Source organism: Leguminivora glycinivorella, chromosome Z (assembly GCF_023078275.1).
Source record: "Leguminivora glycinivorella isolate SPB_JAAS2020 chromosome Z, LegGlyc_1.1, whole genome shotgun sequence".
NCBI classification, from domain to species: domain Eukaryota; kingdom Metazoa; phylum Arthropoda; class Insecta; order Lepidoptera; family Tortricidae; genus Leguminivora; species Leguminivora glycinivorella.
Genome location: NC_062998.1, coordinates 4,731,678 through 4,745,094, shown reverse-complemented (window position 1 = coordinate 4,745,094; position 13,417 = coordinate 4,731,678). Strand labels below are relative to the sequence as shown.

The 13,417-nt window shown below is 35.9% G+C and overlaps 1 protein-coding gene across 1 annotated transcript; it reads right to left on the bottom strand.

Annotated features, from left to right (window-relative positions):
• Positions 1–299: 299 nt before the first annotated feature.
• Positions 300–7,207, bottom strand: LOC125241276 (odorant receptor 49b-like). Its single transcript, XM_048149666.1, has 8 exons — positions 7,158–7,207; positions 6,331–6,589; positions 5,991–6,098; positions 5,278–5,720; positions 4,596–4,794; positions 3,268–3,332; positions 979–1,069; positions 300–637 (listed from the first exon to the last, which is right to left on the bottom strand). The coding sequence occupies exons 1-8, from the start codon at positions 7,205–7,207 to the stop codon at positions 563–565; spliced, it is 1,290 nt and encodes a 429-aa protein (XP_048005623.1). The 3' UTR covers positions 300–562.
• Between the last annotated feature and the right edge of the window lie 6,210 nt (positions 7,208–13,417).

Genomic DNA, 13,417 nt, shown 5'->3' with positions numbered 1-13,417 from the left:
CGCAAGGGCAGGGCACTATACCTACCTTTTCTCGAAGTGATTCGTCGTTATTTTATTGACCAAAAGTAACGTATCTACAAACAGAAGTAAGAAATAAACGATTAATATTTGTAAATCATTAGTTTATCACTCTTCTGGACAAAATGAAACTTTCTTGTAATTTTTGATGATATATATAATTATAACCTACAGATAACTTTTGACGGGAAAATAGTTTTCATGGTACTTATCATAATGTTGAGTATATAGATGAACAACACAGGAAATAGATAAGATAAATAATACAGGTCCCATACATGATGATATGTTTGTATTTGCTACACAGAAAAATATTGAAAGAATGTCGCAGAATTATATGTAAATATAGGAAAAAATATACGTTTGAATATATATAAATATTACTTAATACAACATTGTCGAATTTTGGTGCATTAATATAAAATTAATACTTATTACAACTAACTAAGTTCGAGTAATTTGTCATTGATGCATTCCTATTTGTACTATAATTTTTTTGTCGGAACGACTTATATATTAATTTTCTAGTAGGTAGGCCAGTGACTTATGCTTGCGACTGTTCAGCTGATTCAGCTATGGCGTTCAATAGCATGTAATATGAGAATGTTGTCTTCAGTACCTGAAAGATAAAGGAACATGATAAATATAACGAATAGCTAACTAGCCCGCCCTTTCTATCTGTATTAATTGGAGTGAGACAGGCGAAGCTTTGTCACGTCCATCATGTGTTTGCTTGTCTGAACTGTAAGTCCGTTTTCACATTATCCGATCCGATATCGGATGTCGGAAGGATTTCAATGAAAAAAATCCAAGATGGTGCCTGTAATGTATGGAATATCGGTCCGACATCCGATATCGGATCGGATGATGTGAAAACGCACTTATTTAACATCAGGAAGACCTATTCAGTAACGTTTACGTCACAAGCATCAAAACAAAAGAACAACAATACAATCTTACAGCAGTCATAGTCATCACACCAACGGGCACCATCTTGGCTGCTTTCAGCGTCACCGGCGTCTGCGCACGGAGTAGAAAGAACATCACTGTCCTAGGAACACAAGCGTTAAAACAGAAATTAATTCAAATCAATTGGACGGCCAAGCGCACAAATGTATCTATTCTCTCCCAACTGGATGTAAAACCCGTCGTCTATTCACCATTTGGACATTTATAATTGATAAAATGCGTAGAGGGGACGGTAGCCTGGAAAAGCTGGTGATTGTTGGCAACACCGAAGGCAAAGGGAACACGAGGCCGATCACCAACACGCTGGTCTAACCAAATAAAAGAAGCCACCTCCTCGTGTATATTTTACCAAGCGGTGAAGGCTACTTCGGACCGGAATCGATGGAGGTAGTTTGTCTGTTGGAAGGGTTCCAGTAACCACGATCCTCGGTAATGCGGGACCGATTAAGAGAGAGAATTTACAATCAATCAATCATATCATAGAGGAATAAGTAAGGGAAGTTGTAACTCCATACATCAGTAAATGCGAGTTATTTGTATCAGGCATAGTATAGTGACATCTAGCGACAATCACGCGTCAACTAGCGTGAATTATCAGTATCACTACTCGATACTAAGTGTCAACAGTGTCTCATCTGCAAAAAAATAATTAGAACAGTTTACAACTTATATTACAAGCAGGAGTTGAAAACAGAATACTGAATTAATACTATTGTAATATTAGCTAAAAATTGGCGAGCATTTGACTCTTCGTTCGTCGCGACATCTATTGACAAGTAGCAGTACTGATAATTTACGCTAGTTGACGTGTGATTGACGCGTGATAATATTATTATGTATTTCCTATCACTGCAAAAAGGTGTTCTACTAGTAGACAACAAGAATTACACATTTATGTAGTGCATGGATGATGAATCATTGATGATTGTTAGCATTAGGGATGTTACGAATATTCGCATTCGCATATGCGAATGATTCGCATTCTTTTAAACATTTGCATTGACATTCGCATTCGCTTCAAACGATGCGAATGCGAATGTGTGCAAGTCGCATTTTAAATTTTTTACCTAGCGGGTTGTTGGTGATTGTTTGGTCAGCGTGTTGCTCCTGAAGTTTTATGGCGAAACGATGGTTCCAGCGGTTTCGTTGGCGACTTTTCATTTCAGATCAACCTAAGTCTGGTCGACCGGTGAAGATTTTTTTTTTATGAAATTCAGCGATATTCGCATTCGCACATTCGCATTCTGAATATTCGCATTCGCGAATGTGACACATGCGACATTCGTGACATCCCTAGTTAGCATTAAAACACACCTCGGACAATGGCGATCAAATTATATAAAAAATGAGCGCTTTTATACACACAGTATAAGCTCGTGTAGGCGAACGCGTACAGGTTCGTGACATCCCTAGTTAGCTAAAACACACCTCGGACAATGGCCTGAGCGCTTTTATACACACAGTGTATCCTAGGCGAAAATTAAGTGAGATGAGACAGGTTCCCCCTCCTCCCTTCTAAATTAAGGGGGATCTCGATGCCTCCCGGTCTTTATCTACTCAGGGCCACCCAAGGAACAACTTTTGACTCATGGAGACCATATACATCTCTAAGGCGAATTAGATTAAGTAGATATACATTTTATTTTTAGTTGTGACATTTAGAGTCATTTGCACCTCTAAAGTAATTTTAGGCTTTTTTTTTATTTGTACATTTTATATTAAAATTTAGTGTAGTTCTTGGTTGTAATTCGACACTTAGAGACCTTCTACATCTCTAATTAATTGTATAGAGTTAACTTAGAATTAGTATATAATAGTATCAATTGTAATTTCAACTCAATTTTAAATATTTTTTAAATACCTATGTACATGTGACGTGTAAAAGTGCCCCTGTGGCCTATTTGCTGAATAAAATTTTGATTTTGATTTTGATTTTTGACTGTGCCAAGTCTCAGTGCTTAATCATAAAATGAATGGTGTTGTGCAATAGCCTCCCAGCTAGGTCGGCTGTAGGCCTAGCACATGATGGCCGCGAGAGTATGTCGCCGCGAGATAGATGCCACGTCTTCTTCTAACTGTATTAATGACATAAGGACGGGTAGTCTATCTCGCGGCGACATACTCCCGCGGCCATCATGTGCTAGGCCTACAGGTCGCGTTCTTGACAGGCGGTAACAGTGAGGTAACCGAGAGCAGGTAGGTGGCATTTTCCACTTTCAGGGGGAAGCAGGGACTGGCCATACATTGTATTATACTGTGGTAATAGAGATCTTATCTTACCTGCGGTTACTGGTGTCCATGCACTCCCACGGAACTTCGTATATGGCGTCGACCAGTTTTTCACTCTGATAAAAATCAATACAACAATATTTTATAAATTTCTTCATAAGATTGACGAGGTCGACAGGTTCTTATTTAGATTAATGTTTTGCTAAACAACCGCTAAGTAAGGTACAGCGGGCCTAATCTCGACTGGGGGGCAAATGTAACTGGTCCATTTTTTCCATGTTTTACAATGTTTGCATTATTAAATCGAGTGTCCACCGGTTATATATGGTAGGCGTGTTCAGTTGATACATGTAGAACTCAACATCATAGTGTAATAATAGAAAAACCGGTCAAGAGCGTGTCGGGCCACGTTCAGTGTAGGGTTCCGTACTTTTCCGTATTTTTCTCAAAAACTACTGAACCTATCAAGTTCAAAATAATTTTCCTAGAAAGTCTTTATAAAGTTCTACTTTTGTGATTTTTTTCATATTTTTAAACATATGGTTCAAAAGTTAGAGGGGGGACACACTTTTTTTTCCTTTAGGAGCGATTATTTCCGAAAATATTAATATTATCAAAAAACGATTTCAGTAAACCCTTATTCATTTTTAAATACCTATCCAACAATATATCACACGTTGGGGTTGGAATGAAAAAAAAAATCAGTCCCCACTTTACCCTAATCCCTAGGTCCCTAGTCCCTAACAAAACATTTTTTTTCACTTTTTATTTTACCACTTTGTCGGCGTGATTGATATACATATTGGTACCAAATTTCAGCTTTCTAGTGTTAACGGTTACTGAGATTATCCGCGGACGGACGGACGGACGGACGGAAGACAGACGTGGCGAAACTATAAGGATTCCTAGTTGACTACGGAACCCTAAACAATGGATTATTTACAATTGCACCCTAGTCGAAATTTGCCCCGCTGTACCTTAGATATATTTCTGTATAGGGTTTATAGTTGACCTACGAACGCAACTAGGGTAGGTATCCTTTATGCATTTGGAATTAAAATTATTACTTCACTCTGTGCATTGTTATAATATGTTAATAACCGACTTCAGCGACATATTTTAAATCTAAACATCCAAGAGCCCAGAGCCGCTAGACCTTTCTAATTTTCTCTCGGCGAAATAGGTCTAGCAATGATGAATCAATTCCTTACAGTATTTTCTAAAAAAATACACACACGAATTTAAGAAATTGAAATTCTTCTAGCTGGGAAAGCTAGCAAATATGCAGACATTAAAAAATCTACATAGCTCCATATGTTTAATCCTCAAGAAAATTAGGAAGGCAGCGCCTCCAGTCCGGGATCTTACTTTATAGATACCTGTGTGCTTATCATTTCAAAAAGAATCGATATCTGTATCAGCGGTTGGTATATCGCCAATGTCAAAGGTCCATATTTGGCCAAAGCGTCAGCGGTGAAAGAGGTGACCTCTACAGTCACCACGATGGTCAAGAGTTGCATCAGCATATAGAACATGAAGAGATAGTTGCTGAATGCATCAGAACACTTGTCGACGAACCTGCAACAATTGAAATTGATATTGTGAATGAAGCAACACCGATATTGAAGAATAAATGTTATGACAATTAGACACCCTAGGATACTTTAAGAGATAAAAATGGAAGAAGCTGGCTATATAAACTTCGATATATAGACAAGAAATTAGGTAAGTATAATATGTATTATAGACACAGAATGCCAATGAAAGAAAGGCCAAGTAACAAAATAGTGCGATGTCATGGGTAGTGGAAAAATACTAGATGAGAGATGAAAGTGAGGTGGTCAAGCAAATACTCGTATTGTCACAAAATAATTAATAAATATAGGGGTGAAGGTTTATTGCCCCATAGAAAAATTTAATTACACGCCTTTTAGTGACAATATTTGTTTGACTGTCTAAAATAACATCGTCAATCTTATTGTCCTAATCTGTCTATTCTTTGGCTTTACCAAACTATCCAGTTTTTATGAGCTATTGCTTAGAATCGATCAAAGTACTTACTTTATGATTATGTTGTGGTGATCGATGATGCCTTTCAAAGTGTCTCTTACTCGCATGTTCTCCTCTACGGAGTAAATATCATCAGTAGAGGGTATTCTCAACAGATCATTCTTCATAATCTTAAGGTGTCCCAAAATTTGGAACACAATAAGGCTGAGCAGCAGATCGTAGGTGAGGATACCGCTGCTGGTATGAAAGGAAGTGGGGATGTTAAAGAAGAAAAGTATCCAGTAACCGTTTACAGTTGTATAGAACTGATCAGTGAAGCAGTAGAAATAGAGAGAGTGTTCGAAGGTCTTGTTCGCCGGGCGGTCGTCACCGAACATTCCGTTTCTATAGTTGTTGAACCAGGGCTGGAAGGTGAAGAGTGAGACTCCACTAATTATGTGGAAAGTGACGTACATTGTGAATATCTTTGAAATGAGCTGGACCTGCTTGAACATCTGTAAAATAACGATAAAGATAATAGTGAGGGATGTAAGAAAGTTCAACAATCATCTTTATGAAATCACATTAGCTATCGAAACTGTATATCAGGTTAGGTATAATAACTTTAAAATTATGACAGTAAGTCATTGCCTCATGTAAATAATGCCCTGGGAATGAGAATGAGAAGAAAATCAAAATTCCAAAGTGTAAAGTGTAGAATCTGAAAACTTGGAGAAGATACTTCTATTAAACAAATATTTACAATTTATAAATAAAAAACAAACCTTTGAAGCGTATTGCGAACGATTCTGAAAATAAAACAGGTGAAATTCTTTTAGGAGATCCCTTACAATCTCACCATACTTCTTCGTTCGACCAGTTAGCATCCTTTGCTGAAATCCAAATACATATATCAATAATATGAGCAATGAGTTCGAGAAAACCGAATTCACAATGATGCAGATGCATTCTCTTCAGCCGCTTACGTATTAAACCATCGATTCGTCGCCAGTTACAATGCCAAAATTTATTGTTGCCCGCTGCTTCTTACATCCGATAGCGGCCACCAATCTGTCAATATTTTGGTCCACCTGCTATCATGTATGTTATCATATTACAACTTACCAAATACAAAGTCTCCAGCAAAATGCACAAGATGACGTGTCCCATTGCAGAGAAAGATATAGTCTCCCTATAGAACCAGATATAAGCCGCAGCCGCACTGGAAATGGTTATGGCCACCGCGATAAGAAACAAATTGTATATGGACAGGATGAGGTGCAATCGGTGACGGCCGAATTGGTTGTGAGGCCAGGAGCCAACGGAGCTGAGCAACCGGATGAGCTGACGGACGTAGTTGAACTCGAGTGGGTACTGAGCGTCACTGAAAATAAAATTATGTAATCATAACTACTTATGAAGATTTTAATGGAAGACAATATTAGGTGTTAGGGAATCTTGAAGGGAAAGACCGGCGATAAGAATACAAAGTGTCATCGGCTTTATCTGAATGGTTTGTGAGACCAAGAACTAATAAGTAGAAATCGTGTATTTAAAGATTTTGAAGAGGAGCAGCCAAGTGGCAAGCTAAGTCATTTATTAGATTTAGTGTTCGTTGAATTGATTGTCACTGTTGTTAAGCCAGGAGTCTACGGTGCTGAGCAAGAATATCAGATGGTCAACTTAGTTGAACTAAATAAAGTGGTTACGATATTTGGCATCGCTGTAAATCAAAAGTTTTTGCTCATGCTTAGGTTGTATGACTGTAGGATTAAAATGACGGCTACAAAAACGATACTTTTAATAAAGATAAAGTGTAAATGGGAGAATCCAGTGCTAACGTCTAGTTTTGTTGCACATTAGATAATTATCTGGAATAACCATAAATTATTGGATTTCTACACATATAGGATCATGGAAATCATTTTATTTTAAGTTTATAAATAACTAACCTGTCATCAAACCATTTCTTGAAAGTGCGAAACATCCGCGGTGGAGCCATTTCTTTTTTTTAACGGAGCCAAAAATTGCAGACAGAACCAACTCCTATTACAAAAGACAACGATGAAACGATAACCTTGCTTCTATCGTCAGACTTTAGGATTCAGGAAACATTTATTGGAATGTTACAGTAATGCATTTCATTTTAATTAGTTGTAAGGAAATTTAATTCGCATCCAAAACAACCAAGTATTTATATAAATTTCGTAATTTTGAAAGGGGAATCTTGATGTGATGGAAATAATGGTGGTTTTTTAGTGACTTTAAAAATTAGACGACTTTAGAAATTACCCCCAATGCAACTTAGAATCAAAAGTATGTCACTAGATTTGGCTCTCACAATTTTATTTCATGCTGACTGTAATCTCAGCTTTTTTTAATAGTTTAATGAAAGTGACACAATGCTTGCACTTTCCGACAGAAAACTGAATTAATTCCTTCACATGTTTATTCACTTGACTAATTGAAAGAAAATACTTAATTACTGACGCAAATAATTTTTATACCAGACAATAGTGACGTGATTATAATAAAACATCGACAAAGTGATGAGACCGAATCTCTCATCGTCTATCGATACAAAGTATATCTAAGACGCTACAGGAGCGAAAATGCTAAAATGGAAAGGCCCCCTTTCAATTTGGGAATTTTAGTTAAAGTTAGTTTCGTGTAATTAACTCAAAAAAAAATCATCAAGAACAACTACTTAAAAGATACTGAGAAAATATCTCTCGACTGTTTCTTACTCCGAAACTTAATCAATCGGAACGATATTTGATAATCTGTATAACAATGAAAAATCTGTATTGGACCGTTTAGTTTTTTGGCTAATAGTTACCAATTTTGAATATCACTCCTTTTTTGCGCCATAATGAAAAAGGCCGTTTTTGGAATTTTTGATGGGCTCAAGTGTCTTTAAAAATCAAAATATCAAAAAAAAAATCCATACGGTCTGACACAGACTAATAATCTGTGTTGAAAAAATCATTGCTCTAACTTCAAAAATGAGGCAGTAAACAGTCAAGAGCGTTTGTAATAAATGTGTCTAGTTAGGGTTCAATTTCCGCCACTCTTTTAATATAAAATGAATGAAAACAGTGTAGCGGCACTGGTATAAACTAAATGAATGCTACCACAGAGATAAGATAAGCTGGTGCTTTCATATTTTCCGAGAATGAATGAAAAGGTAAAAATAAAATGTAAAGTACAATTTAATATTACTTTCCTCACCAATAGAATTTCCGTGAAGCAAATTAAAAACAATAATTTTCAAAAAATTCCGATAACGTTTAGAAATAGGCCACAAAAAAAAGTCTAAAATTACTTTAGAGGTGCAAATGACTCTAAATGTCACAACTAAAAATAAAATGTATATCTACTTAATCTAATTCTCCTTAGAGATGTATATGGTCTCCATGAGTCAAAATCATATATTTAAAATATTCACTAAAAGAAAGGAAACAAACGACAACCGAACAAAGTGTCCTAATTTAATAAAAATTAGAATTAAAGTTACTAAGTTATAACAGCCCCAGTAAGCTTAAACAGACCGGTCTTCACAGACGGCACCCGTTCACGAGTATGACGCATATCTCAGCCATCGCCTCCCTCAACCTTTATTCGGGAAGGTGGCGACCCGATCAACGACGCCACCGCAGCAAAGACTTTTAAGTGTGCATGACATGTTTAAGCTGCCAGGCTAAATTAAATATTCAAATAATAAAACATAGCTGTAAGACACTATATTCTGTGCTCGTATGTTACAAAGGAAGGAAATATAGATTTATACAATAAAATTAAAGTAAGATAAACATTAAACATTAAACACATAATCTTGGAGATGTATAAGGTCTCCAAGTGTCCACAACTAAACTTAAATAAAAACAATATAATCAGACGAGAATATGTTCTCATACGTCAATTGAACACTAGTATGCTTAATTACACAATGCAGAGAAAATGAAAAAATATATACGACTTCATTCATCTATTGACAAGCAACCACCTTAAAGGCATCCCTATCATCTATAAAATCCTTCACAGTGTAGTACGCCTTACATAACAACAAACGCTTAATGCGTGCCTTAAATTTGTCAAATGGCAAATCCACTATATCGGTTGGTACTTTGTTATAAAAACGTGTACAGTTCCCGACGAAAGACGTACCAACCTTACGGAGACGGTGGGCGGTCACAGCAAGTTTATGTTTGTTCCTTGTGTTATAGTTATGGATGTCACTGTTAAGCTTGAATTCGTGGATATTTTTCCGAACATACATAATATTTTCGTATATGTATTGAGAGGCATAACATTTAATATTATTTAAACCGCAAACATTGCGTTTTAAATATAACTCTTTTATTTTTAAAGAACGGTTTTTTTTTGTAGATGGAATTTAAATTTAAATGATATTAGTTAGTAAATATAGTATATTTCTTATTGCTCTTAATGTCGATATCGATGGTAAAATCTTTCGTGATGAAACTATTTATAAATGTTTATATAATTATGTCGATTGTCGATCGATTTCCGCACTATGTCATTATGTCAGTATTAAATAAAAAAGCACTAAGTGTTTGAAATTAAAAATCAATGAGCAAGAGGCAAGGCCAACGTAATAAATTACGATACGTGCGTATCAGGATGCAAAAAAGCATGGCGAATTTATCAATGAATTCATTCATCATTTCTCCATGCAATTTTGCAGCTGATTACATCGCAACAAACCTCAGTTTCGATAAACTGACTAATATTTTTACCTGATATTGTTTAGCGCCATCTGAGCATCAACCAATGCCGTAGCGTCATCTGAACGAGCGTAAGTTTTTCCGTATGACTCCGAGGTACCTTTGACTCCTAGAATTTATTTGTCTTATAAGTACCTACGTATTGTTAGGAATTATTCTGTTTGAAAGTTTTCAAAAATATCAATTTTAATAGCATAATCAACGGCCTTCATGTATTTAAAATTTAAGTCATTAAACGAACATTGTCTTTAAATGGGACAGTATTAAAAGCTAGGGTAGTTGTCCAAGCATGGAAAATGGAACTAATAAGGGGTGTAGCTTTCTTAAGGGTTAAAGATTGTGTTTGTCACACTTGATGCGTCCGAAGGGTGTCACATGAGCGTTTGGTTTTGCTCTGATACACTCGGCTTGCTTTGGGTCTGCTGGATAATCAGTGTACCTAATTGTAGGAGTAAGAAAACATTGCTGTAGCTTTAATGGCTGTTTGTTCTGTAAGGGGGCAAAGTATTTAAGTTTTGTCATTTTGATATCCGACCATTAATAATTCAAATTTGAATCAAGAAAGAAATGAACACTTTCAAAGTAGAGGTTAACAACGCTTATAAACATTCTAAAATTCAGTAAATTCCCTCTTTGCGCTTATACCTACAGATAGACAGACACATAGACAGACAGACAAACAAACAAACAGACAATCAGACAGACAGACACCTCAAACTTATCACACCCCGTCGTTTTTGCGTCGGGGGTTAAAGACACGACTGAAGAAAGGCCTTACAATAAATGCTGGTACTACTTTGCGAACTAGTGCGGGAAAAAAACACTATATTATGTACTCATATAGGTACCTAAAAAGCCTTAGGTATCAGTTTTTGACGGATAAAAAGAGAAATTACAAGAGCTTGCCTGAGATGAACAGTATTTGACCCAAATAAGAGTATTTCAGATATTTTCCCCTAGTGATACGTGGCCGCTCATATCCCGAATTCCGAGGGAATGGGATTCCAGAAACTTCTGTGATGTACATATTGACTATATTGGATTTTTTTATCAAGCAGAACCGATATCGAACCAATTGATACAAAAAAAATTACGTGGGAAAATGAAAAAAAAGAAAGTTCATATAAATGTTGTCCAATCTCTCCTGCGAACTGAGCATTGAACTTTCCAAAAAAATCTTAAATTTCTTGAAAAATTCACGAAACTTCCACGAAACAAAGGGAATTTAAATTTATGAAATGGAACGTTTCCATCCATACAATAGGCAAGTTTCCTACTAGTCAAATCAGCTTCTTTTAAAGAACTGTCAAAACGATTTGCTAATATGGAATTACTATGAAACACCGAGGAGTGACGTCACGGTCAATTCATTTACTTTATATCTTTCTCTTTGACTTATTAAATAGAAATTATGTTTAAACATAACCACCGTCTATATTTTTCTTCTAATTATGTGGTGCTTTATTTCGTGCACTGCATAAAATATTTTATTTTAAGTATAGGAAACTAGCCTATTGTAGTATGGAAAGTTTCCGAAGTTTTCCTATGTGAAAATTTCAGAATTTTGGAAACTTTCCGTCGGCACATCAGTAATCACGAGGCTTGCAGGACTCGTGTCTGCTTTGGATGATCAAAGCTGACACTTTCCTCTTTTACACATACATACATACATATAATCACGCCTGTATCCCATAAAGGAGTAGGCAGAGCACATGAACTACTCAAGTTAAAAGGAATCGAAATTGTGACATTGCAGTGACTGGTTGCCAGCCTCTCGCCTATACGCCACAATTTAACCCGTATCCCGCAGTCGTCTTCTACGACACCCACGGGAAGAAAGGGGATGGTGAAATTGCTAACCCGTCACCACACGTTTTTAAGTTGTCCACCCCGCTTTTTTGTAACATGGGTATTTTTTACGCGATTAATACTCAGAATCACTAAGGTCTTTTGATCCTGATAGGAAAAAATAAGTGTCCCAAGATTTCCAAACATTTTTTTCGAACTTTCCATTCCGTTACCGCCATAAAAAAGTATGAAAAAATGGTAACGGAATGGGAAAAAAACCTTAGGACACTTTTGTTCTCCTATTAGAATTGAAAGAGCTCGCGATTCTGAGTGGAAACCACATAAAAATTTCCAAATCGATATCAGTAATCTAATCTATAACTTCTACAACCGTATCGTTTCTTCTCTATGTTATTTTATGTGTGAATGTGTTGTGTAGGTGGAATAATTGAATAAATTATGGGTACACCCGTGGAAGCTTAAACAAATGACATGACTAATGATGCGCGGAGCAGGTGCGGGGGCTTAGGGCGGCCGCGGACGAGCGACTATGAAACTAAATATTTATTCAAAAAAAAAAAATCATATAATGTCCTATATTAAAGAACTTGACACCAACTACTTAACCAGTGGTTAGGTGGGATGTCAACTGTCAAACCGGCATATAGTCTTTTAGCATATCCGGGTGCCATCACCCCAATATCGCCAAAAAAATATTTTTATTTAATTTCATATAAAATGGTGGGTTAACCTTCGGGTTAACCCTCCGTTTCATTGGCGCAAGTGGCCCTAACCTAACTGGTACGAAAATACACGTGACTATTTGCCACCCAATTCAACTTGCATTTTCTATTAAATTGAGAACGTTTTCCCTTGACATATCTTTTATGATAGGAAAAGAAGCTGACAAGAGTAGGTAGATAATTATAATTATATACTTCAAGAGAGTCCTGGCAGGCCATCATGGTCGGGCGATAAACGATAAAACTGCAGGGCGCCCCTATTGCACTTACAAATAGTGCGAAGTTATATATTTAGTAATTTTAAGGCTGCTTTCAAAAAAAACGTCAAAAGAATGTAAAATTGATAGTTTTAGTCGGTGAAATACTACACTTTCCGTTATCCAATAGATTTATTTAATTCAAGTTCCAGTTAGAGCATCTTATTATCTTGATTTTTATAAGACTGGATTTTTGAAAACTAACTCACTAAATTAATTATGAATTTTTCTCTAATGCACGTTTAGAAAAACGCACGTATAGAGCTGAATCAGTCGATCTTATTTGTAAAATTTGGACAATTTTGAATATTAAAACGGGTAAATTTATAATTCGTATTATCCTGTACCACAATCATTTCAGACTAGATTTTTATTTTAAGTTTTTGAAAAAGAGTAAACTAGCCTAAGGCGAATTCAATTTTTTTCAGAAATTACCTAAAATTAAGACAATTTCTTTGAAAATCTACATCACATCGAAGTAAGTTTTGTACTAAATTAATCTACAACGTTTAATTAAATTGCTGTTATGCCTTAGTGATTATAAATTGCTATTGTTGATTTTTGCCAATTTTTTGAAAACGAGCCTTCACCGGTACAATTATTACCACTTTTGGACATTTTCTCATATTTTGTTAGATCAAGTAGAAAAAGTCCTATAATGTGATATATATTTATA

What these genes read in the sequence shown, in the direction of transcription:
- LOC125241276 (XM_048149666.1), bottom strand. Translation starts at nt 7,207, where the DNA reads ATGGCTCCACCGCGGATGTTTCGCACTTTCAAGAAATGGTTTGATGAC. An exon ending in AAGAAATGGTTTGATGACAG is followed by an intron (nt 6,590 to 7,157) that starts GTTAGTTATTTA and finishes TTTTATTTTCAG; the next exon opens with TGACGCTCAGTACCCACTCG. An exon ending in ATGGACACCAGTAACCGCAG is followed by an intron (nt 1,070 to 3,267) that starts GTAAGATAAGAT and finishes TTGTGTTCCTAG; the next exon opens with GACAGTGATGTTCTTTCTAC.